This window comes from Poecilia reticulata, chromosome 18 (assembly GCF_904066995.2).
Source record: "Poecilia reticulata chromosome 18, P_reticulata-male-v2, whole genome shotgun sequence".
Taxonomy (NCBI): Eukaryota; Metazoa; Chordata; class Actinopteri; order Cyprinodontiformes; family Poeciliidae; genus Poecilia; species Poecilia reticulata.
This window is the reverse complement of record NC_088847.1, coordinates 11,460,465-11,482,805: the sequence shown is the minus strand read 5'-3', so window position 1 is coordinate 11,482,805 and position 22,341 is coordinate 11,460,465. Positions and strand designations below refer to the sequence as shown.

At 35.9% G+C, this 22,341-nt stretch overlaps 3 protein-coding genes and 1 long non-coding RNA gene across 4 annotated transcripts; 1 reads left to right on the top strand and 3 right to left on the bottom strand.

Annotated features, from left to right (window-relative positions):
* Positions 1–861: 861 nt before the first annotated feature.
* LOC108166860 (ubiquitin carboxyl-terminal hydrolase 47-like) lies at positions 862–4,214 on the bottom strand. Its single transcript, XM_081599707.1, has 11 exons — positions 4,015–4,214; positions 3,808–3,922; positions 3,596–3,711; positions 3,428–3,498; positions 3,209–3,331; positions 3,000–3,095; positions 2,738–2,869; positions 2,533–2,661; positions 2,361–2,398; positions 2,239–2,276; positions 862–2,121 (listed from the first exon to the last, which is right to left on the bottom strand). Exons 1-11 carry the CDS (start codon positions 4,067–4,069, stop codon positions 1,238–1,240), a joined length of 1,797 nt encoding a protein of 598 aa, XP_081455833.1. The 5' UTR covers positions 4,070–4,214; the 3' UTR covers positions 862–1,237.
* A 4,585-nt stretch (positions 4,215–8,799) lies between these two features.
* LOC145548946 (putative E3 ubiquitin-protein ligase RNF144A) lies at positions 8,800–14,747 on the bottom strand. Its single transcript, XM_081600066.1, has 4 exons — positions 14,624–14,747; positions 14,365–14,465; positions 10,043–10,198; positions 8,800–9,911 (listed from the first exon to the last, which is right to left on the bottom strand). Exons 1-4 carry the CDS (start codon positions 14,715–14,717, stop codon positions 9,444–9,446), a joined length of 819 nt encoding a protein of 272 aa, XP_081456192.1. The 5' UTR covers positions 14,718–14,747; the 3' UTR covers positions 8,800–9,443.
* Positions 14,748–16,201: 1,454 nt separating this feature from the next.
* On the bottom strand, positions 16,202–17,008 carry LOC145548567 (uncharacterized). Its single transcript, XR_014084567.1, has 2 exons — positions 16,840–17,008; positions 16,202–16,458 (listed from the first exon to the last, which is right to left on the bottom strand). It is a non-coding gene; the product is annotated as an uncharacterized LOC145548567 (long non-coding RNA).
* A 1,137-nt stretch (positions 17,009–18,145) lies between these two features.
* Positions 18,146–21,959, top strand: LOC103476169 (uncharacterized). The gene is made up of 11 exons (XM_017308519.2): positions 18,146–18,345; positions 18,438–18,552; positions 18,649–18,764; positions 18,862–18,932; positions 19,029–19,151; positions 19,265–19,360; positions 19,491–19,622; positions 19,699–19,827; positions 19,962–19,999; positions 20,084–20,121; positions 20,239–21,959. The coding sequence occupies exons 1-11, from the start codon at positions 18,291–18,293 to the stop codon at positions 21,297–21,299; spliced, it is 1,974 nt and encodes a 657-aa protein (XP_017164008.2). The 5' UTR covers positions 18,146–18,290; the 3' UTR covers positions 21,300–21,959.
* Positions 21,960–22,341: the final 382 nt, after the last annotated feature.

Sequence of the window (22,341 nt, the reverse complement as noted above, 5' to 3'; positions counted from 1 at the left end):
ACTGGCGACCTGTCCAGGGTGACCCTGCCTCTCACCTGGTACATTAGCTGGAGATAGGCACCAGCACCCCTCCTGACCCCCCCGAGGGACCAGGGTGCAAGAAAATGGATGGATGGACAGTAAAAGTGCAGCAAATTTGCTAATTTTATAACTTCAAAAACAGCGACCTTTTCTCCTCTGGTCAATTTAACAGCTACAGTCTCATATCAGCTCAGGCCTCCATGACGGTCAACAGCTGAAACAGAAACATTACACCTGTTGGGGAAAATATACTACATTTGCTTTACATTGTACCCTCATGATGGCAATGATATAGTAGGATTCAATTAAATTCTTAATCTGGGTTGTTGCTTTGTTGTTGTACGGTGTTTTAAGATCTTGTTCAATGTGCCCCTTTTTAACTTTGAGCCCCTGCCCCTCCAAAGGTCTCTGCACAGCCCAGATACCTGATGTAAATTAAAAAGATGACATTGATTCAATAACATATTTTCAACATTGGTTATTTGGCTAGAATTGGATCTTTGTTTGATGGTTGATCCAAAATCGTCGACCTTAACCAAAAATCAACCTAATTCAACATTAAATTACCATCGCTTGGTGATACCATGTGACACAATACATGACCTGAAAGGGGGAATGACGTCACATTTTTAGGTGCCTCAATGTTAGACATTTGACTAATGACAGTTTACTTTTTTATTATAATTTTCCCCTTAAAATGATAAAATGTGATCACATTTTAATTCAATGCAATATAATAATGGGTAACAAGGTGCATTAAAAACTTAATTTACACTGAAATTTAAATCAAAAAATTTTACAATAAGCTTCAGAATGTATACATGTGATTGAAAGGAAAATTAAAAAACTTTTCCATGAAATGCAAATTATCTAGCATGAGTGCATGAACGTTGAAGGTCTTGTAAGTGCAGTGTCCCATAGCTGTAGTTGAACTGTGGATTCAAATGCAGCAGGTGCAAGACAAAAAAATTCTGATGTGTATTTAATGGAAAAAATGAATAAAACTTTTTAAAAAATACAGAAGCCCAGAGAACAACAAAAATCCAAACATAGCTCAAAAAACCAGAGACACTAGGGAAACCAGAGAAAGTGACGAGGAGTACCAAGGTGGACATAACAAAAACACTAAAACTAAAGAGACATGTTAAACTAGAAAAGCCAAAAAACAGGAGGGAAAACCATCAAAGAAGCAAACAAAAACAAGACGTACGTAAAATTAATAACTAAGGAACAGAACTAGAAAAACTAGAAGAACAAAACAAAGAAATAACCTAACTAAAATCAATAAAGTAGGATAGAGTGCATTCTGCACCTTACACGCCACCCTATGTGTTATCTCTCCATGACTTTGTTCCCCCTGTCTCATACTTCCCTCTTCTTGTTGTCCTGTTGTTGAATGGTGATCATCTTTTTTATCATCATCTCCATTAGTGTTTCGATCCTTTTGTTTTACATAACTGTCATCACAAATTGTATGTGTATTACAATCTAGTTTATCACCACTTGGCCTTTTCTGGCTCCAATTTTCTGTTAGACTAGATTTTGCCTTATATGGCTCTCTAGTTAGTAGTTGTGGATTAACTTGGTCCCTCACTTCATTCTGCACCTTACACGCCACCCTCTCATTTCTCTGTTGCTGTGGCTTTACTGATATATTTTGTTTGAAACTGTTAGCTTTCAGCAAGTGCTGCATCTGGACGTGTTTTCTATGTTCACTCCTATCATTCTTGCTTGTATTTTCCCATGATAAACTTCTTTTCAGATCATTTCTCATAGGTTCTTTCTCTCTACCATGAGTACTGTGAAATGAATATGCCTTGTTGTCCCACCTCTTGAAACTCCCTGATTTGTCCTTACTCTCACATTGCTTTTGTGGTCTGGTACTTGAATCATTTGTGTTTCTGCAAGCAATTCTTCTGTCTTCATTTGGCAAATCTGAAGCATCTGGAGATGAGAAGGCTTGGAAACATGATGGTCTTTTATTGGGTTCATTTATTTCTTTCCGCCTCACACGGTTATGACGTGATCCTGTGATGTTATGTTCGTGGGATGGTGGAGTTAGCAGGACAGACATTTCTCCTTCACTTTGTGTACCAGTGTCTGAAATATGAATAAGAAAATAAATATAAAATAAACCCAAACAAATTATTTACTTTACAAATTAAGTTATAACCTCATTCATCCTACATATCAACACCTTTTAAATGTTCTACTTACTTGATTTCCTGTAAAACAGAAGATAGACACAGTCGGATCTAGTCAGGGAGGCGAGGAAAGAAATTAAAATTATCTCATAATCAGGAAAACAAGTGAGAATAAAATAGAAGTCAGTGACTTACTTCTGAAGCTTGCCTTTTTTTACTTCCTCATTTTCAAGCTGTTAGAAAATAAATAACTGTAAATTATTCATTTAGTAATTTATAACTAAAAGATGCAGCAAATGTTATAAAATTAAAACATAGCAGCACATTTCTATGCTTAAAAGCAATATTATAAGACAATCATTCTCACCCTTGTAACAGTAGAGTCATTGAACTCATACCATGTGTCTTCATTCTGGGGCTTGATTGTTGCCATGTAATTTCCGCTCTTCAGAGTCCCCATGTGTTCCACCAATGCATACAGTTCATATCTCTGTTTCTGACAAACAGACAGAAAATTATTTATTTATGAACAGTGAAAATACCTCAGGTAGAGGTACCTCGGGTAGACATACCTCAGGTAGAGTGATAGTCAATGAAACATCCACAGGAAGGCACTTTTTCATGTATTTCATGTGATGGTAGTTGAATTCAAACCTCTTCAGCAGCAACATCACAACCTCTGGATGATGTTTTACTTTGCATTGCTACATAAGACCAATAGTTATCAACTCATTTTCTGGTAAATACATTGTCCATATCTCATGTTGTTTCATTTTACACTTAATCAGCTAACATTTTAAAACACAAGTGGGAAAGCTGTTCCAATTTACTTACAATAGTAGCATCACATTTGTTCCCACAACTTTCACAGTAAAGTTGGTTTTCACCAGTGAATTCTGAATTTTTAAAAAATTCCTGAATTCCGTCCACCTGAAATGTAAATCAGTCGTTTACTTTCTAACATATTCCAGATCACAGAGATAACCAGAGGTCCGTCTGAGACATGAAGGTTTGTAGGTTGAGTTGTTAAATGCTCTACTTACTACAGTATAAGTTTTGTCATGACTGTCCGTCAGTGGAAGAGGAAGATTCCAAAATGAGACGATTTTGTCTGTTTCACTTTTGCATTGACAAACTGTCCTGTATGTTAGCTCTCCTTTAAATATCTGAGGACATAATAAATAGATAAAGTTTATATGCAAAACATGTTATGTTTTCTTTCAGAATTTTCTCCCCAATTACAAGCTGATGCGATGATTTACCTGCTTAGCCTCATCATTGGTCTTTGTTAAAATCCTCTCAAAGTACTCAGCAGCATCATGTTGTTCATGAACTGATAAACGAAGGAATAATATTACATTCAAAAAGGAGAAAACTAATGTATGTTTGATATAAAACAACAACATTTCATTAACGCACATATACTCTACCATTTTTGATACGCAACTTCTTGATAACTTCTCTGGTTTCTGCTGTTTCCTTGGTTAATGCATTAAATAAGTTGCAGAGTTTACGATCAATACCATTTGTAAATGTATTTTTCCAGCTGTGAAAAGAAGGTCGCCAAATACAAACTGAATAAAAATTAAATACTTAATATATGTTGTAAAATTCTGATACTTTGATTTGTTTTTCCCCGAACCTGCTCTTTGAAGACCTCACAGCCTCTCTGAATCCTTCTGTCATAAACAGCACCTGCAACACGCTGTTCAGGTAACATGTCGCTCCTTGGTTTATCAAGCCATAGTATTTACTGACTGTGGATTTTTGATTTAAATCAAAATGGATACGTTGTTATTTGAAGACTGTGAATAAATGTATTAATTCTATGTAACCAGGGAGTTCTTACCTTGAATGTTGCCTTGATTCGCGATTTTTGATGGGTAATTTTTCGTCCTTCTCATCGTCAATAAGTTAAAACTTTTGTGCTGATCTAGCAACTCTGCAGTTTTATCTGCAATTACTCAAAGACGCAATAAAAAAGGCAATTTATGCTGAACAGAAGAATCAAAAATAGCAGTGACTGGCGGTAAATAGACTCCGCGGACTCTCGACGGAATCAGTGAAGGCACTCTTTCTCTGTTAATTATAGTCGCAAGTATGGTGCATTCAAGGTGTGTCGGACATCACGTGTTTCAGCAGCGGAGGACTGTTTGACAAGGAAGCATAATCTAATAAACTTTCAAACACCTCGCAGGTATTTTAGAATGTGGATAAAAACTCGTTTAAAGTTAGTTATTTACTAAGTTGAAGACTGTGAATAAATGTATTAATTCTATGTAACCAGGGAGTTCTTACCTTGACTGTTTGATTCGCGTTTTTTGATGGGTAAAGACCAATTTTAAGTTATTTACTTTAACAACTTGTGTTGGCTAGAACAAAGTTTTTTGACTGAAATTTATCAATCTTAGTGTTATTTTTCATTACCACAACACAGACAGGATTTGGCATGAGTTTGTATTTTTCTTCTCTTTTGACTCTTGATTTTTAAACTATTGTTGCACATTCAGAAACATGTTGATCCTTTTATCTGTCTACTTTACCTGTCTTACCAGTGGACCACTTTTGTGTTTCATATTTTCAACAATTCTACAATTACACAGTAAAGATAATGGCTTGGTGGCCTATGACATCAGAAGTGAGTAAATTATCCTTTTCTTAAACTGTTTTGAAACCTATTGTCTATTCTATTCAATTCCATTCAAAAACATTTTCGATCCCAAGGTAAAATCAAATATTTTAACTCATTAACCCAAAATTCTTCAAATTTATGTCAAATTCAGCTGTCATTTTTACAGTCTTAATCTAGAGTGGCATTTCAAAGATATATTTTTTATCATTATGAACTGTTATGAAGTGATGGCATTTATCTTCCTTAATGAAAGGCAACAAAGTATGTCTGCAACACTAAAAGCAAAGTCAAATGAACTCCACAACTCATTTGGGTTTTAGAAATTTTGTACTAATTGATCTTAATTTTTCCTAACTTTTTTGCAGAAATATGCATTTATTTATTGAAATAACCATGTCAAAGACATGGTTATTTTGAATACAATGTATTTATTTGCATTTGAAATGCTCAGCGCCGCTACGGCCTATTGGCGACCGTGGGGTTCCTGCACCACCCCCCTCTCGCCACCGCGGACGCTTTCGCGCAGTTCCCCCACCCGTCATCCAGGCGATACGCATCTACGTATTCGGCAGCGCTCCCCGACGACGCACCCAAAATCCGGTGCAGATTTTGGGTGCGTCGTGCGCTGCAAACCAGATCTTCGCAGCGCCTTCGCTGCTCGGGTCTAATTAATAAACGAGGTCTTGTGTGAAGGTCTTCTTACACAGTTTTTGTATTGTTTTTTAATGGCCAAGAGAATCAGTCTTTTTCCACTTGAATGTGACAAATAAGTCAGTCACCTAACACGGTTTTTCAACACATTGTATGTATTTACATTTTTTTATTGCTAATATTGAGAAGCTGGCTGATTGCAGTGCACAAAAATTTAAGACCTCCTGGAGAGACGAGAGTGCAGACTTTCTGGTAAATCTCGTTCTAAAGTCAACTGTCACAAATTACTGGATAAAAGGAATTTCTAGCTGCTGGTGTTTGGTAGCTCACCTCAAACTATCACATATAATCATTGAGAATTTGAAAACATTTGCTTATTATTTGCCGATTATGAGCAGGGAACCAAATATTTCAACTGTCTTTTTCACTTGAACTGGATAAAAAATGTTAGAATTATTCAAAGATTTAGTGTTAGGAAGTTAAATGGAGAAGACAAAATGTAATATTGTCTTGTGTAAACAAGCTTTAATAGCATCATCCAGCAGTTGAAATATTAGGGAATTTAAAATGATTGATTGCATGTTGTAATTAAGTACAATTTTTTAAATGCCTTATATTATTTGCTTCTTTCGTAGATCCAGTGTGAGATGTGCCTCAGGTTTTTTCATCAGTCATGTGTGGGAAGCCCACCAACTAAAAAAAAAACATATCAGTGCTTTGAGTGTGAAAAATTAATGAGCTCCCATTTTATGGAGGGGGAGCAGATTATTTCAGGCAGCTGGGGCAACCTGATAACTTTACGCAAGGTCTGAAGTTTTTTCTGGAGCCAAACCATTTCTGTGTTTGGGGACAAGGAAGGTTTTTCCCACTATTACTACAATTATGAAAATAAATTTAAATATTTTTTCTAACTTCAACTTCAGATCTGTTTTTATTTTTTATTCACAAACAAGTGCATGTTGAAAAAAAAATTCTTGCCTATAATTTGATTAGAGGGTGCAGTTCCGCTACCCTCCTCCTGACCATGGGCCCAGCGTCTTAACATGGAGGAAGAGAAACTGAGAATCATTCATTCTCTGTCAGACTAATAGCAGCCAGACTAATTTATTTTGCTAAGTTGGTATTGTGAGATAAATACTACTGTTGAGGAGTACAAGCAGGCTTCCTATTTGTGTCCTTCCAGATAAAAAATAAATAAATAATTGAAAAAGAAAACTCAAAAAAGCATATTTGGAGCATTAAATGGGGGTCAAGGTTTCTCAATTTCCCATCTCCACATGCCTGGTGGTTGGTTATTATTAGGGAGCTACTTAACTGTTGGAACAAATTTTTTTCAACAATTTTGCAGATGAATGGGAGGTCCAGATTTGTCCAGACTGTTCTTTTTTTCAGTGGTTAGATAACTTCTGTTTTTAAAGCCTAAGGGAAATCACCTGAGGGGTGGAATGAGTTTACCATTTAATGTGAAATTACCCCCAAATCAACTTTTTTTTCTGATATATTGTCTAAATGGGTTATTTAAGATTCCATGTTTGTGTCAATTTTTAAATTTTTGAAATATTTATTTAGTTCAGCATTTTTTTATACAGTATATAAAAAATTATATGCCTGACTCTTTCAGTTGAACAGTGCTTAGGCAGCTGAATTTTTCCATTAATTGCAGCGGTACAAATTGATACAATACCTGTTCGGATATAAAAGCACAGCCTCCCACTATTCAGTCTGTGCAGAATGCTGCCAGGCTTCTGACAACATCTTTAAAAAAATGTCTGGTTACTCCACTGCTAAGGTAAGTTCCTGGTTCATTATTGACTGCAATTCAACATTTGATTTTGACATGGAGAGCTCTACATGGACAGACTCCAATGAATCACGTCATGTGATAAGGACCTGCTCATTGTTCCCCATACAAAACTGAAAACTAAATGATACAGCTTTTTCTTCTGTGACTCCAAGACTCTAATCCTCTTCCTCAAGCTCTGAAATCAGTAGCCTCAACGGCTTACTTTACAGGGGCAGTATTATGTAAAACCAATTCATTTAGTTTTAGATCATGTTATAATGTTACTCCTTCATCAAAAATACATCTAGAGAGTTTCCTTGATTCTTTCATGCCTGTTTGAGAAATCCTTTCATCTCCATAGCAACCATTCAGCTTGTTGGACCTAGCACTGCCTTCGAGACACAGTTCGTCTTCGGGATGCAGTTTTCAAGTATCCACTTTTCCACCTCACAGAGCAGCCCTCCTCCATGACTCCCCTCCTTCAGACTAGCCAGCAGCAATTAGTAAACACCTGGTGGAACTGCAAACATCTGCTGAGCTCATTATTAGAGCTACTTCTCAGTGCAATACTGGTAAAAACATTTTTGAAGCATTGCTAGAGGAGCAATGGTGTAATAACTTCCTAACCACATTTTTATAACAACTACAGTGAACATACTTGATTGTGATTTATAAATCTTAACCCTTGTGCGTGCCTAGACTGAGGCAACTCATACAAGTGATAAAGGTGTGGAGTCGGTTGGACCCCATTTGTAAACACAAATAAGAATTAAAGATAGAGACTTATCTTTAAATCTGCCTTTGTTTAATTTTGCCTTGTGCATTTTTTAGTCTCACTTGAAGTTTTTGATTGTGAAATGTCTATAAACAGTTTTATTTTCTAAATGGGCCTCTGACACATAACCCTCCTATTATGTTGCAGGTCAAATTGACCCGTTTTAAAGTTTAAAAAAATAATTTAATAGTTGGATGTATTTTTTGTATGAAACTTTTTCTATTCGTCTTAATAGGTACACTCTACTATAAATTGAAAATGTATTCATTTTACACATTTGCAGCCCCCCCTGCGTCTACATTTTACATAGATACTGTTCGAGTTACTTTGACCCGGCAGTAAAGTTATAGGGTTAAAAAGATTTTTTTTTTAAAAGTCCAATTCTATATGCTTCCTTGCAGCTATGAACCATATTTCACCACACACACACACACACACACACACACACACACACACACACACACACACACACACACACACACACACACACACACACACACCCACACACACACACACGCACACACACACACACACACACCCACGCACCATGCACATACATGGCAGACAAACCCACTCTTTCACTATTCTCTTTACTTCACTAGGAAACTGCCAGAAAGCAGGTGTTCATACAACTTTTGTCGTCATTGATCCTTTATTTGTGAGAAATAAAACAAAAACATCTTTGCACAAATATTGATTGAAATTGTCAGTATTGGAATTAATAATCAGATACACAAATGTTTTGGAAGATTTTTTTTTATTTTACATATTATTGAATGATTAAACTCTCTATGGATCAAATTGACCCAGGAATATTATTGCTGTACCTCAGAAACAAACATAACAGGAGGGTTAATCAATTTATTTCAATCAGTTTATTTAATGAAAAATACCTATTCAAGACACATTAACAACATAATGTGATTAAAAGGTTAACAATAATCATCCAGCTCGGATTAGAAAGTAAGATCTATATTGGACTAGTCTTTCCTGGAGAAGCTTGTCAGCTCCTTCTCATAAAAGAGCCAGTGAAAACATCTTGTTAAACAATGTTTTTATACCAGATCAGTGCAAAGTTCTTATATAATTTATTTCTATTTTTCCTTTTTGAAATAACATCAGTTAATAAAAGTAAATGCAAAGTTTGAAAATACCTGTTGGAGGACTATGAGGACTAAGCACACTTGGGTTACATTCGGTAAGAAAACCAGGACAGAAGTTAAAACAATCAAAAAAATATTTTATAACACTGAATAACTTCATATTGGAATAGTGAAGGAATGCTTTACTTGGGAATTTTCAAACAGTAAAGCACAAATCTTTTACAAAGAATTCCTTTAAGAATATTTAAGATGCTCTGATGGTTACATCGTTAAGGAAACCATATAACCAAAGAAAAGCTACTTCAATGTTCAACAACATGTTGCCTAACATATTTCATTGGATGTCCACACGTCGCACAGGTATGGAGGTCTGTCTTGGAGCAGTACCACTGGAGCATGATCCATAATAGTTATAGTTAGGTGTTTTCTTACACTCTGTAGAGATCTTTAGGCACACAAAACAGAACTCTATGTTACAATGGCTGCATGTAATGTTTTTACATTGTTTCCCAGTGTGCTCCACCAGAGTGCCACAAGTAGGGCAAGCCCTGATGGATGGACAATCAGTTACTCCCTTCACAACGTCAAACTTGGCATAACCACAGGTTAACAGTGTATCTATCGAGCTGTTGCTGCAACCATCATTTCCACAACGGTCGGAGCGTGGCTGTGGACCTTTCCATACTTTCATACACTGCCAGCAGAATTCATAGATGTAACCTTTCTTAGCTGTGCAAATTCGGCAATTGACACTCAGATTGGACACATCCTTCCTAATCACAGAGCATTTGCATCCAGGACACTTTATGGTAAAAGAAAGGAAAACAAACAGATAGGTTTTTATCTTTTTTAACATTCACAGTCATTTTTAACCAACAAACTTGCAAGGCTAAAAAAGTACATTAATTATGCTTTTTTAAGACAAGTACTTACTGGTTTGGTGCCAAACAAATTCCTTGCAGCATTGAGAGCCAGGGTTTTTTCAAAGTATTTTTTTTCTTTAGTAGTCAGAAGAGCCATTTTGCGGACCTCAGTATATGACCATTCAGCATCACAATTAGTCTGGCCACAAAAAAATCTGCTCTGACCCTTTATTAAAATATTGACAAACAGACATAAATCAGAAATACAAGCACATACAGAATGAATAAACATACAACTTGAAGGACAACCTAATTAAGACAGCAAAAACGTAGCCTTGAATAATGTATGCAGTACTGTGAAAAATATTTTGTCCTTTCAGGATTCTTTATTTTGTTTTTGTTGTCAAGCTGAAATATTTCAGATCAATTAACTAATTTTAATATGAGAAAGGGTTCTTGGATTATGCTTCCTACTGAATGTCACAGTAATGGTTTAAGGTTCCAGCTGCACTCGGTTTCCTGGAGCATCGCTAGGTGATAATGCTCTTGTTGGCACCACACTATAAGAGGCCTTGGCCTTCTATGGGTTTTTCAACAGAGTAAACAGGCCTCTAATTCTGACTCCTTCACTCACCTCCAAAGTCACAAAAATGCTACATTTATTACACATACAATTATTATTTCAAGAGGCAGAAGAGTGATTAAACATCTGACACAGAGATCAGGGGAGAGGTAGAGACACAGAAATGTAGACAGCAGGATCGACAGGAGTAGCTATAGCCGCACTGAAGCTAAGCTAACTAAGCTAACAATCCCTTAACATGCCAAGAAAGACCAGGAGATTCACAGTGGTTCTCAAAACATACAGCGCAGGAACAGAAAGTGTGTTTTAAAGAATATATATCAGTGTGGTCCATAGTATGTCCTCAGGCGTTGGGATTCTGCTTGCTTTAGGCTGCAGCCCAAATGGCCCAATTCTGCCTTAATGTATCTAATCTTTTCATGACATTCTAAACAACACAGGTCGGATTTTTTCAAACTTGGATATCCGATACATGTCCAATCTTTTCAAATGTGACCTGAATCTGAACAGCCAGGTCGCATTCATCCAACCTGAACGTCACTGATACTCAACAAACGGCACTACTCTGTGCTCCAATATGTGCAAGCGGGAAGAAAACAACAAACAACTGTTAGTAAGTCAATTACTAACAGCCTTATACGTTTCGATTTTGCAATTGTAATTATTTGCTCATCTGTTTAAAAAAAATGACACATATATATATATATATATATATATATATATATATATATATATATATATATATATATATATATATATATATATATATATATATATATATATATAAACAGCTATGCCTTACCAGTAATCAGATACCCTGCCGGAATAATTAGCTGGCCAATGGAAGAGATGAAGGCCACGGATGTTAAGACTAGGAAGCTACTAACCATGCATGGAGGATTCCACCCCAAATCCAGCACCCTGAGACTGTACACGAGCCGTAAGGAAGGAGGCAGAGGACTAGTGAGTGTGAGAGCCACTGTCCAGGATGAAACATCCAAGATCCATAAATACATCAAGGACAAAGCCTCAACAGACGATGTGCTCAACGAATGTCTCAGGGAATGGGGAACAGAAGACAAGGTGCTGGAAGTACCATCATGGGAGGACAAGCCCCTACATGGGATGTACCACCGACAAATAACTGAAGTGGCTGATGTCAGGAAAACCTACCAATGGCTGGAGAAAGCTGGACTCAAGGACAGCACAGAGGCTCTCATCCTGGCCGCCCAGGAACAGGCCCTAAACACTAGAGCAATAGAGGCTCAGATCTACCACACCAGACAAGACCCAAGGTGTAGGTTGTGCAAGGAGGCCCCTGAGACAGTCCAGCACATAATAGCAGGGTGCAAGATGCTGGCAGGGAAAGCGTACATGGAACGACATAACCAAGTGGCGGGCATAGTGTACAGGAACATCTGTGCAGAATATGGACTGGAAGCCCCGAGATCAAAGTGGGGAACACCCCCAAAAGTGGTGGAGAATGACCGAGCTAAGATCCTGTGGGACTTCCAGATCCAGACAGACAAGATGGTAATGGCGAACCAACCGGACATTGTGGTGGTGGATAAAGAACAGAGGAAAGCCGTTGTGGTGGATGTAGCAATACCAAGTGATTACAACATCAGGAATAGGAGCATGAGAAATTGGAGAAATACCAGGGCCTCAGGGAGGAACTGGAAAAGACCTGGAAGGTGAAGACCACAGTGGTGCCTGTGGTCATTGGGGCCCTCGGAGCAGTCACCCCCAAACTGGAGCAGTGGCTCAAACAGATCCCAGGAACAACATCAGACATCTCAGTCCAGAAATGTGCAGTTCTAGGCACAGCCAAGATACTGCGCAGAACCCTCAAGCTCCCAGGCCTCTGGTAGACGACCCGAGCTCAGAGGATGAAACAGACCACCCGCGGAGGGTGAGAAGGGAATTTTTTATATATATATATATATATATATATATATATATATATATATATATATATATATATATATATATATATATATATATGAGCCTTTTGAGATTTTTCATGTCTACGTTTCATTATATTGTTTGATGAACTTCGCTCTTGACAATGAAGGTTATTATCATACCACTAAAGAACCTCTTGTCATGCATTTAACCACACTGGTGGCCGTAATTCATAATTCATTATCAGTGCAGATTTCCTTAATTATGGGGTATGGTTGATTGGCCAATGTTTACATGTGAAGTTGATCTTATCCACCTCAGCAAAGATTTAAAAATCAGCCTCTGTCCTTTTCTGCTCCACAGTGAGAAGTTTTACTAACGGACCAGCCCACCAGGTCAGGTCTGCACGTTTGCAGTTAACAATATTCACCCCACTGTTGCCAACTCAGTGACTTTCTTGCTACATTTAGCAACATTTCAGACAAAACAAATTGATATTGAGACAAATCTAAATTGACAGGTTAAGCTTTTTAAAGATTGGTAATCTGCAATTGGCCAGAAAACTGAAATTGGTGCAGCCCTACACACATAGTCATGACATTCTATGATTAAATAATTTTCTGTTAGGTGTAATTACAATAATTTATACCAGGTAAGTTTTTCTCACCTGAGAATGTAGACTGGTACTGAGCTAATTCTGAGCCTTCAAACTATTTTAATTGTAGAAGTTTCACATAACTTATAAATTGATGTAAAAAAAATAGTTTTAGACATAAATTATTATGCTCAGCAGCAAACTAATATGTATTGCCAACTACAGCTTAGAGTAGCTAATTGATATATTAATGTAGTAGCCATGTAGCTTGATGTAAAACATTTTGCTAGACAATGTCAAACACTGAGAAGTTTTAATTATTGCTATCAAACATGTTGTTTTGAAGCCAAAAAACCCTCAGAAATATACAGAGCCACCATGAGAATCAACTCATTTAAAGTTTAAACTCAGTTTCACACAAAAGCAAACATTGTAGCATAAATGTTTGGGTGTTGAACTGGACTGTTCCAGGTCGCTAAGTTTCTAATAGTAGCTCCACAAATCTTTTTGATAAACATTACATTACCAAGAAAAACATACCTTCATCTATTTTATATTTTCTTTCCTTTTTTCTCTCCCTGAAGAATAAGTCAATTTTTGTGACATTGTTTTGCTAACTTATTTTCCACTGGAGATTTTGGTTGTTTGTATGTGCTCTGCTCATTGCAGCACTATACCATGCAGTGCGGTACCTTCCACGGCCACCGGTGGGCCCCCAAGAGCAATTTATTTTTTAATCTTTATTTTTGTCCATATAAGAAAGACTTCTTTTTACATTATCAAATTTATATTATTGTAAAAAATAATCACAGCTTTATAATGAATTTGTATGTTTTTGTTAATATAATCACATAAAAATCATTACTAAAAATTGTTTTTTAAATCAGCTCCACTTAGCGGCCCTGGGGCCCTAAGCAGCCTCTTAGTTCGCTTATGCCTTGGGCCGGCCCTGGTGCAATCAACCTGTCAAAAAACAGTGCATGGATTCAGTCTTCGTCTGAATAAAATGGCCTGGTGATTTCAACATCTTCCCACTTTCGTTATTATTAATTTGCAAATATTATGGTTTTCTTTATATTTTGAAGTATGAAGATTCAGGAATTGTGATATTCTTTTTTTGTTTGTTTATTTTTTTCTATTTGTTTTGAGGCGGTGGAGTCAGATTGTTTAGAAAATACGAAGTTCTGGTGTAAGGCAGCTGTCGCTTATTTTCCATTTTTGTTGCTTCATGTAAAAGTAAATCTCAGTAAAATCCCGAATGTTCTAGCAAATAATTTGTATGCATTACTGAATATAAGTGAAAACATACCTCTGCCAACAAATGTTGACACCATTTGGTGAGAGACATTGGTGTCACAACATGACCACAGGACATAAAAGCCCTTGGAGACTTAAAACCTTCACACTCAACTGTGGAAAAATAACAAGATTTACAAACAAGCGCGCGCGCACACACACAGACGTGCTATATATATATATATATATATATATATATATATATATATATATATATATATATATATATATATATATATATATATATATATATATATGCGGGAATTACTTACAGTCATGATCATCATCTGCATCCACTATTATAATTGTCTGGTCCTTGAAATCATAACACTTCTGTTTTTTAAAACGAAAAAATTTTGAATTCATCTCTTGTCTTCTTAACGTAACCACAAAACACTACGGTCGAACACTCTAAATGTGCCTAACTCTTTCGATTTCTCCATATAATGCCCAGGTCATGTGACTCTTTCAGTCGATCCCTAAAATGGACCTGTGCCAACCTTTAACAGCGCCTAGGTGTGCGGTTTGACTTACTCATCGAATGCTATTCAATCCTGTTTATAACCCGTGTCTCCTCGCAAAGTTGCGACCACCAGAGAATGTACACTGTAAAACGCAATAAGTGGACTCTACTTCAAAATAGATTATGCAAGCTCTTTGCCTCAAAAAAATCAAGTTTTTAAAAGTTAAAAATGTTAGTATGTGCAAGTTGCACATCTTAAGTTCATACAACTCTGCTAACTTGATCATTTTGAGTTACATGGATTTACACAATTTAAGTGAGCATAGCTTAAGTTAACTTAATAAATCTGATTATTATTACTTAAAAAACAACGTTATTTTGTTCAGTAGAAACTATTAAAATAAATTAGATACTCGCTTCTGCTTTTTATTTATTTCTCTGCTCAAACGTTGACAGAAACAGAAAACAGGGACAGTTTGCTCACTTTTACTTATGTTATTACTTTCAACAACGTAAAAAATAAGTGAAAATTTAAACTAAAAGACTGTAAAATTTAAAGATTAGACTCAGAAATGTTCTTGAGATTTTCTAGAAACAACCTAGTTAATTCTGAGTTTCAAACGTCAAAAATATTAGATTTTGACAAAATGTCTGTTTTTTCTAAAAAAAAAAAAATGTCCTTGCTCTTTCTTTTTGTCTAGAAAATGTTAGACATTTTGGAGAAAATGAACTCCATTTTCGTATCTACAATGGCCTATGACGCCATTTGAGTAGACTGTTTTTTTGAGTTAATAGACTTCAGAGATAGGAAGCATTAGATTCTAAAATTTACGCAACATGAGCCAATGTCTGTACTAATAAAAGCATTTTCTATCTACATGTCACTGTTTACGTCGTTACTGTTTACATACAAACATGTTAAAACTAAAAATTTAATATTAAAATTAAAGCCTGCTTACTTTTTTCCTCCTTTTCCTCCCCCCAAAAAATAAGCCATTGTCCACCTCCAACTAACTTCCTCTGGAGCCAGATCTGGTCTAAACTAAGCTTAAAAAAAGTAATTTTTCATGTACCATAGCTTTCCTGCACATATTTCTCTAGACAAAATTTCAGCCATAAAAACATAGTTTTTCATTTGGCTTCACTGTGGTCTTCAGAGGTTTGAAGGATATTATAGGCCTTTTCTGAGCGTCATTTTTTGAATATAAAATATTATGCAGTTTGTTGTCGCTTATTATAGTTGCTATAGGCTAATAACATTTGAACGTCATTTGGACACTCTTAGAGAAATGCTCTTATTATCCCCAAGTTAGCAGCCACAAAATGTAGGTGAACGCTTATCTTTTTAGCAGCTTGAGGTAATAATGCAAATGAAAACAAAGCAAAATGTGTAGAATATATTTTATTTTCAAAGCATTTGAAGAAACATTTAACAATGATCAAGATTTTGTGCAAGTTGGAGAAGCAGAATCAGGATGAGCTGGTGGAGATGTTTTTCTGTGTGCATTTTGGTCAAGCCTCCATCTAGAGAGATCACGATACGGATTACAGACTGGTGCACAATTCCATAATCAGACAGTCGTTTGTGGTCTTTTTCCAATCGTTTGTCTGCGAAGATCAGTTTCATCTCCTTCACCATCTCATCTGCATACACGAAATCAAACACTCCCATGAAGAGATAACAGATGCTGCATTAACATACGTAAAAGACATTGTACTACACAAAGTATCTATTTTTGTGGCCAAGAAAAATCAAAATATTTTTGATTTTCGCTCAAATCAAAAACAGGCAAGTGAGTAGCAGGCTACCAAATTTTGTGTCACTTCTGAAACAAGGTCTTGCTCCAAGTATTAACTTTTCTCTCTGTGTCTCTCTTTCTTTCTCTGCATCTCTGTTTTTATTTTTATACTGTAAATGTGGTTCGCAAAAGTTTGTTAATTCTATGATAATTATTTATACAGTAGCGGTTTCATGTGAAAATATTTAATATTCATGAAGGCAAAAAAAAAAAACGGTTCTGTTACCTCTGTCACCAGGAAGCTTCTTAGCTATTTTCTGTTTCAGCTCTAGCACTGTGGTGCTTTTCTTGCTGCCCAAGTCGATCGTGATATTTCGCCCCTCTGCGAGACAAACGATAACCTGGAAGGTCATTGTTCTTTTTAGGACTCAGGTACAGCACTCCTCTTAGTCACAAGGTCTTGAGCGAAATGAATGCAGGTACTGACGCGTGATTACAAAAACATCACAGAGGGGAGGGTTGTTTTGTTTTTGAGGAAGTAGAAAAAACTCAACTGGGAAAAGGCCACAAACAGTTCGGGATTTTCCAGAAATCATACACTTTCATCTCTTTTCAAGAAGTTTGATCTTCGGGTCCTGATATCAACCAGCTTCCATCGTGTTATATTAGTAATGAAAAAATACAAACAATGTGTTGGAAAACTGTGTTTGATGACTTTTTTGTCAGGCTTAAGTGACAAAAGTAGGAAATAGACCTACTTGGTCATTATAAAGACAACACGACAAGAAGTATAAGAAGACCTCCACACAATGCCTCCTTTATTTGTTTGTTTTATAATTTACTTTTTCTTTTTTAACAGCAGCTGTCGATTAAACAGAACTTTATAACCTTGACATGTTTATATGAGCTTTGTATTACCGAGAAATCAACCAGAAGCCCTGTGAAAATGGTTTGATCCGCCGATCCGCTTCTCTATCTGCAGTGCGCGCTCCGACAGCGAAACATAATTTCGCACAAGACCTCTTAAAAATACGCCTTCTCTGGCCATCGGTACAAGGAGGCGCAGCGCAAAACAGCCTATTTCGACTGGTAAGACAGGTAAAGTAGACAGATAAAAGGATCAACATGTTTCTGAATGTGCAACAATAGTTTAAAAATCAAGAGTCAAAAGAGAAGAAAAATACAAACTCATGCCAAATCCTGTCTGTGTTGTGGTAATGAAAAATAACACTAAGATTGATAAATTTCAGTCAAAAAACTTTGTTCTAGCCAACAGAAGTTGTTAAAGTAAATAACTTAACATTGGTCTTTACCCATCAAAAAACGCGAATCAAACAGTCAAGGTAAGAACTCCCTGGTTACATAGAATTAATACATTTATTCACGGTCTTCAACTTAGTAAATAACTAACTTTAAACGAGTTTTTATCCACATTCTAAAATACCTGCGAGGTGTTTGAAAGTTTATTAGATTATGCTTCCTTGTCAAACAGTCCTCCGCTGCTGAAACACGTGATGTCCGACACACCTTGAATGCACCATACTTGCGACTATAATTAACAGAGAAAGAGTGCCTTCACTGATTCCGTCGAGAGTCCGCGGAGTCTATTTACCGCCAGTCACTGCTATTTTTGATTCTTCTGTTCAGCATAAATTGCCTTTTTTATTGCGTCTTTGAGTAATTGCAGATAAAACTGCAGAGTTGCTAGATCAGCACAAAAGTTTTAACTTATTGACGATGAGTAGGACGAAAAATTACCCATCAAAAATCGCGAATCAAGGCAACATTCAAGGTAAGAACTCCCTGGTTACATAGAATTAATACATTTATTCACGGTCTTCAAATAACAACGTATCCATTTTGATTTAAATCAAAAATCCCCAGTCAGTAAATACTATGGCTTGATAAACCAAGGAGCGACATGTTACCTGAACAGCGTGTTGCAGGTGCTGTTTATGACAGAAGGATTCAGAGAGGCTGTGAGGTCTTCAAAGAGCAGGTTCGGGGAAAAACAAATCAAAGTATCAGAATTTTACAACATATATTAAGTATTTAATTTTTATTCAGTTTGTATTTGGCGACCTTCTTTTCACAGCTGGAAAAATACATTTACAAATGGTATTGATCGTAAACTCTGCAACTTATTTAATGCATTAACCAAGGAAACAGCAGAAACCAGAGAAGTTATCAAGAAGTTGCGTATCAAAAATGGTAGAGTATATGTGCGTTAATGAAATGTTGTTGTTTTATATCAAACATACATTAGTTTTCTCCTTTTTGAATGTAATATTATTCCTTCGTTTATCAGTTCATGAACAACATGATGCTGCTGAGTACTTTGAGAGGATTTTAACAAAGACCAATGATGAGGCTAAGCAGGTAAATCATCGCATCAGCTTGTAATTGGGGAGAAAATTCTGAAAGAAAACATAACATGTTTTGCATATAAACTTTATCTATTTATTATGTCCTCAGATATTTAAAGGAGAGCTAACATACAGGACAGTTTGTCAATGCAAAAGTAAAACAGACAAAATCGTCTCATTTTGGAATCTTCCTCTTCCACTGACGGACAGTCATGACAAAACTTATACTGTAGTAAGTAGAGCATTTAACAACTCAACCTACAAACCTTCATGTCTCAGACGGACCTCTGGTTATCTCTGTGATCTGGAATATGTTAGAAAGTAAACGACTGATTTACATTTCAGGTGGACGGAATTCAGGAATTTTTTAAAAATTCAGAATTCACTGGTGAAAACCAACTTTACTGTGAAAGTTGTGGGAACAAATGTGATGCTACTATTGTAAGTAAATTGGAACAGCTTTCCCACTTGTGTTTTAAAATGTTAGCTGATTAAGTGTAAAATGAAACAACATGAGATATGGACAATGTATTTACCAGAAAATGAGTTGATAACTATTGGTCTTATGTAGCAATGCAAAGTAAAACATCATCCAGAGGTTGTGATGTTGCTGCTGAAGAGGTTTGAATTCAACTACCATCACATGAAATACATGAAAAAGTGCCTTCCTGTGGATGTTTCATTGACTATCACTCTACCTGAGGTATGTCTACCCGAGGTACCTCTACCTGAGGTATTTTCACTGTTCAGAAATAAATAATTTTCTGTCTGTTTGTCAGAAACAGAGATATGAACTGTATGCGTTGGTGGAACACATGGGGACTCTGAAGAGCGGACATTACATGGCAACAATCAAGCCCCAGAATGAAGACACATGGTATGAGTTCAATGACTCTACTGTTACAAGGGTGAGAATGATTGTCTTATAATATTGCTTTTAAGCATAGAAATGTGCTGCTATGTTTTAATTTTATAACATTTGCTGCATCTTTTAGTTATAAATTACTAAATGAATAATTTACAGTTATTTATTTTCTAACAGCTTGAAAATGAGGAAGTAAAAAAAGACAAGCTTCAGAAGTAAGTCACTGACTTCTATTTTATTCTCACTTGTTTTCCTGATTATGAGATAATTTTAATTTCTTTCCTCGCCTCCCTGACTAGATCCGACTGTGTCTATCTTCTGTTTTACAGGAAATCAAGTAAGTAGAACATTTAAAAGGTGTTGATATGTAGGATGAATGAGGTTATAACTTAATTTGTAAAGTAAATAATTTGTTTGGGTTTATTTTATATTTATTTTCTTATTCATATTTCAGACACTGGTACACAAAGTGAAGGAGAAATGTCTGTCCTGCTAACTCCACAATCCCACGAACATAACATCACAGGATCACGTCATAACCGTGTGAGGCGGAAAGAAATAAATGAACCCAATAAAAGACCATCATGTTTCCAAGCCTTCTCATCTCCAGATGCTTCAGATTTGCCAAATGAAGACAGAAGAATTGCTTGCAGAAACACAAATGATTCAAGTACCAGACCACAAAAGCAATGTGAGAGTAAGGACAAATCAGGGAGTTTCAAGAGGTGGGACAACAAGGAAAAATCATTTCACAGTACTCGTGGTAGAGAGAAAGAACCTATGAGAAATGATCTGAAAAGAAGTTTATCATGGGAAAATACAAGCAAGAATGATAGGAGTGAACATAGAAAACACGTCCAGATGCAGCACTTGCTGAAAGCTAACAGTTTCGAACAAAATATATCAGTAAAGCCACAGCAACAGAGAAATGAGAGGGTGGCGTGTAAGGTGCAGAATGAAGTGAGGGACCAAGTTAATCCACAACTACTAACTAGAGAGAAATCTAGTCTAACAGAAAATTGGAGCCAGAAAAGGCCAAGTGGTGATAAACTAGATTGTAATACACATACAATTTGTGATGACAGTTATGTAAAACAAAAGGATCGAAACACTAATGGAGATGATGATAAAAAAGATGATCACCATTCAACAACAGGACAACAAGAAGAGGGAAGTATGAGACAGGGGGAACAAAGTCATGGAGAGATAACACATAACAAAAAAATATCACTCCGTAAGTCTTTGACTTTTTGGAAAAAAAATAGAAATGTGAAATGTGAACGTGCAGAGTCTAAAACACATAAATTTCCTACTGAGAAAAGGAATGCGCTTTCTCAAGATTGTACAATAAAGGATCAGAAGGGCATAAAAGAGAAAATAGAAAAAAACAGAGAGGATAATGGAGAGAAACTGAACAAAAATGGCTCTATTTTAACAGAAAACAAACAAAATAAGCTGGACAAACACACTGCACAACACCAGGTACAGGAAGAAGTACAACAAACAACTTTATAACAAAACAAAACCTGTTGTGTTTATCTTTAAAAAAAATCTTATCCAATGTATTTTTACTAAATATGTTTTCATAAATTAAAACATTTGAGTGGATTATATTAGACTTGAAAGTTATTGAAAACTTTCTTGCATTTTTTTCCTTTTTTGCATGATCCTTGGTGTGATTCAGTTTAACAAAGAAATGTTTTGCAAAATGTTTCCTTTGCAGTTTTAAGGTTTTATGTAAAGATGTATCAAAGTACACGTTTTTGTGGAAATCAGAGTTTGCTTTCTCTTTACATGTTTTTATGTATTTTCATTTTATAAAGAGCTGAACAGAAATGAGTTTTATGAGAATACTGAGCAAAGAAGAAACTTAAGTAATGTATTTGAAATGATCAAATGGCACAGAATGTGTTGGTAATCAGTGTAAAACAATATGTGTACTGAACGTATGATTTACAGGAAATTACTAAAGATGTTTATTTTATTTTTATTTTGTTTTGGTATACCAGTTTACATACTATAACAGTTTTACTACACTAGACTTAGAAGACCTTCAACGTTCATGCACTCATGCTAGATGATTTGCATCTCATGGAAAAGTTTTTTATTTTCCTTTCAATCACGTGTACATTCTGAAACTTATTGCAAAACGTTTTGATTTAAATTTCAGTGTAAATAAAGTCTTTAATTCAATTTGTTACCCGTTATTATATTGCAGTGAATTCAAATATGATCACATTTTATCATTTTATGAGGAAAATTATATAAAAAAGTAAACTGTCATTAGTCAAATGTCTAACATTTAGGCAACTAAAAATGTGACGTCATTCCGTTTCAGGTCATGTACAGGTCCTACTCAAAAAATTGCATTATTTTCCCAAAATCCCTGTCTCAAAAAATTTGGATTTTATGAAAAGGTTCTCTGAACGAGTAATTAACCTAAATCATCTGAATCAACAAAGTAACTCTAAACACCTGCAAAAGATTCCTGAGGCTTTTAAAAACTCCCAGCCTGGTTCATTACTCAAAACCACAATCATGGGTAAGACTGCTGACC

What these genes read in the sequence shown, in the direction of transcription:
- LOC108166860 (XM_081599707.1), bottom strand. Translation starts at nt 4,069, where the DNA reads ATGAGAAGGACGAAAAATTACCCATCAAAAATCGCGAATCAAGGCAAC. An exon ending in TGACTATCACTCTACCTGAG is followed by an intron (nt 2,662 to 2,737) that starts GTATGTCTACCC and finishes TCTGTTTGTCAG; the next exon opens with AAACAGAGATATGAACTGTA. An exon ending in TCTGTTTTACAGGAAATCAA is followed by an intron (nt 2,122 to 2,238) that starts GTAAGTAGAACA and finishes TTCATATTTCAG; the next exon opens with ACACTGGTACACAAAGTGAA.
- LOC145548946 (XM_081600066.1), bottom strand. Translation starts at nt 14,717, where the DNA reads ATGAATTCAAAATTTTTTCGTTTTAAAAAACAGAAGTGTTATGATTTC. An exon ending in TGCAGATGATGATCATGACT is followed by an intron (nt 14,466 to 14,623) that starts GTAAGTAATTCC and finishes ATTTTTCCACAG; the next exon opens with TTGAGTGTGAAGGTTTTAAG. An exon ending in GTCAACATTTGTTGGCAGAG is followed by an intron (nt 10,199 to 14,364) that starts GTATGTTTTCAC and finishes ATTTTAATAAAG; the next exon opens with GGTCAGAGCAGATTTTTTTG.
- LOC103476169 (XM_017308519.2), top strand. Translation starts at nt 18,291, where the DNA reads ATGAGTAGGACGAAAAATTACCCATCAAAAATCGCGAATCAAGGCAAC. An exon ending in CCAATGATGAGGCTAAGCAG is followed by an intron (nt 18,933 to 19,028) that starts GTAAATCATCGC and finishes TTATGTCCTCAG; the next exon opens with ATATTTAAAGGAGAGCTAAC. An exon ending in TGACTATCACTCTACCTGAG is followed by an intron (nt 19,623 to 19,698) that starts GTATGTCTACCC and finishes TCTGTTTGTCAG; the next exon opens with AAACAGAGATATGAACTGTA.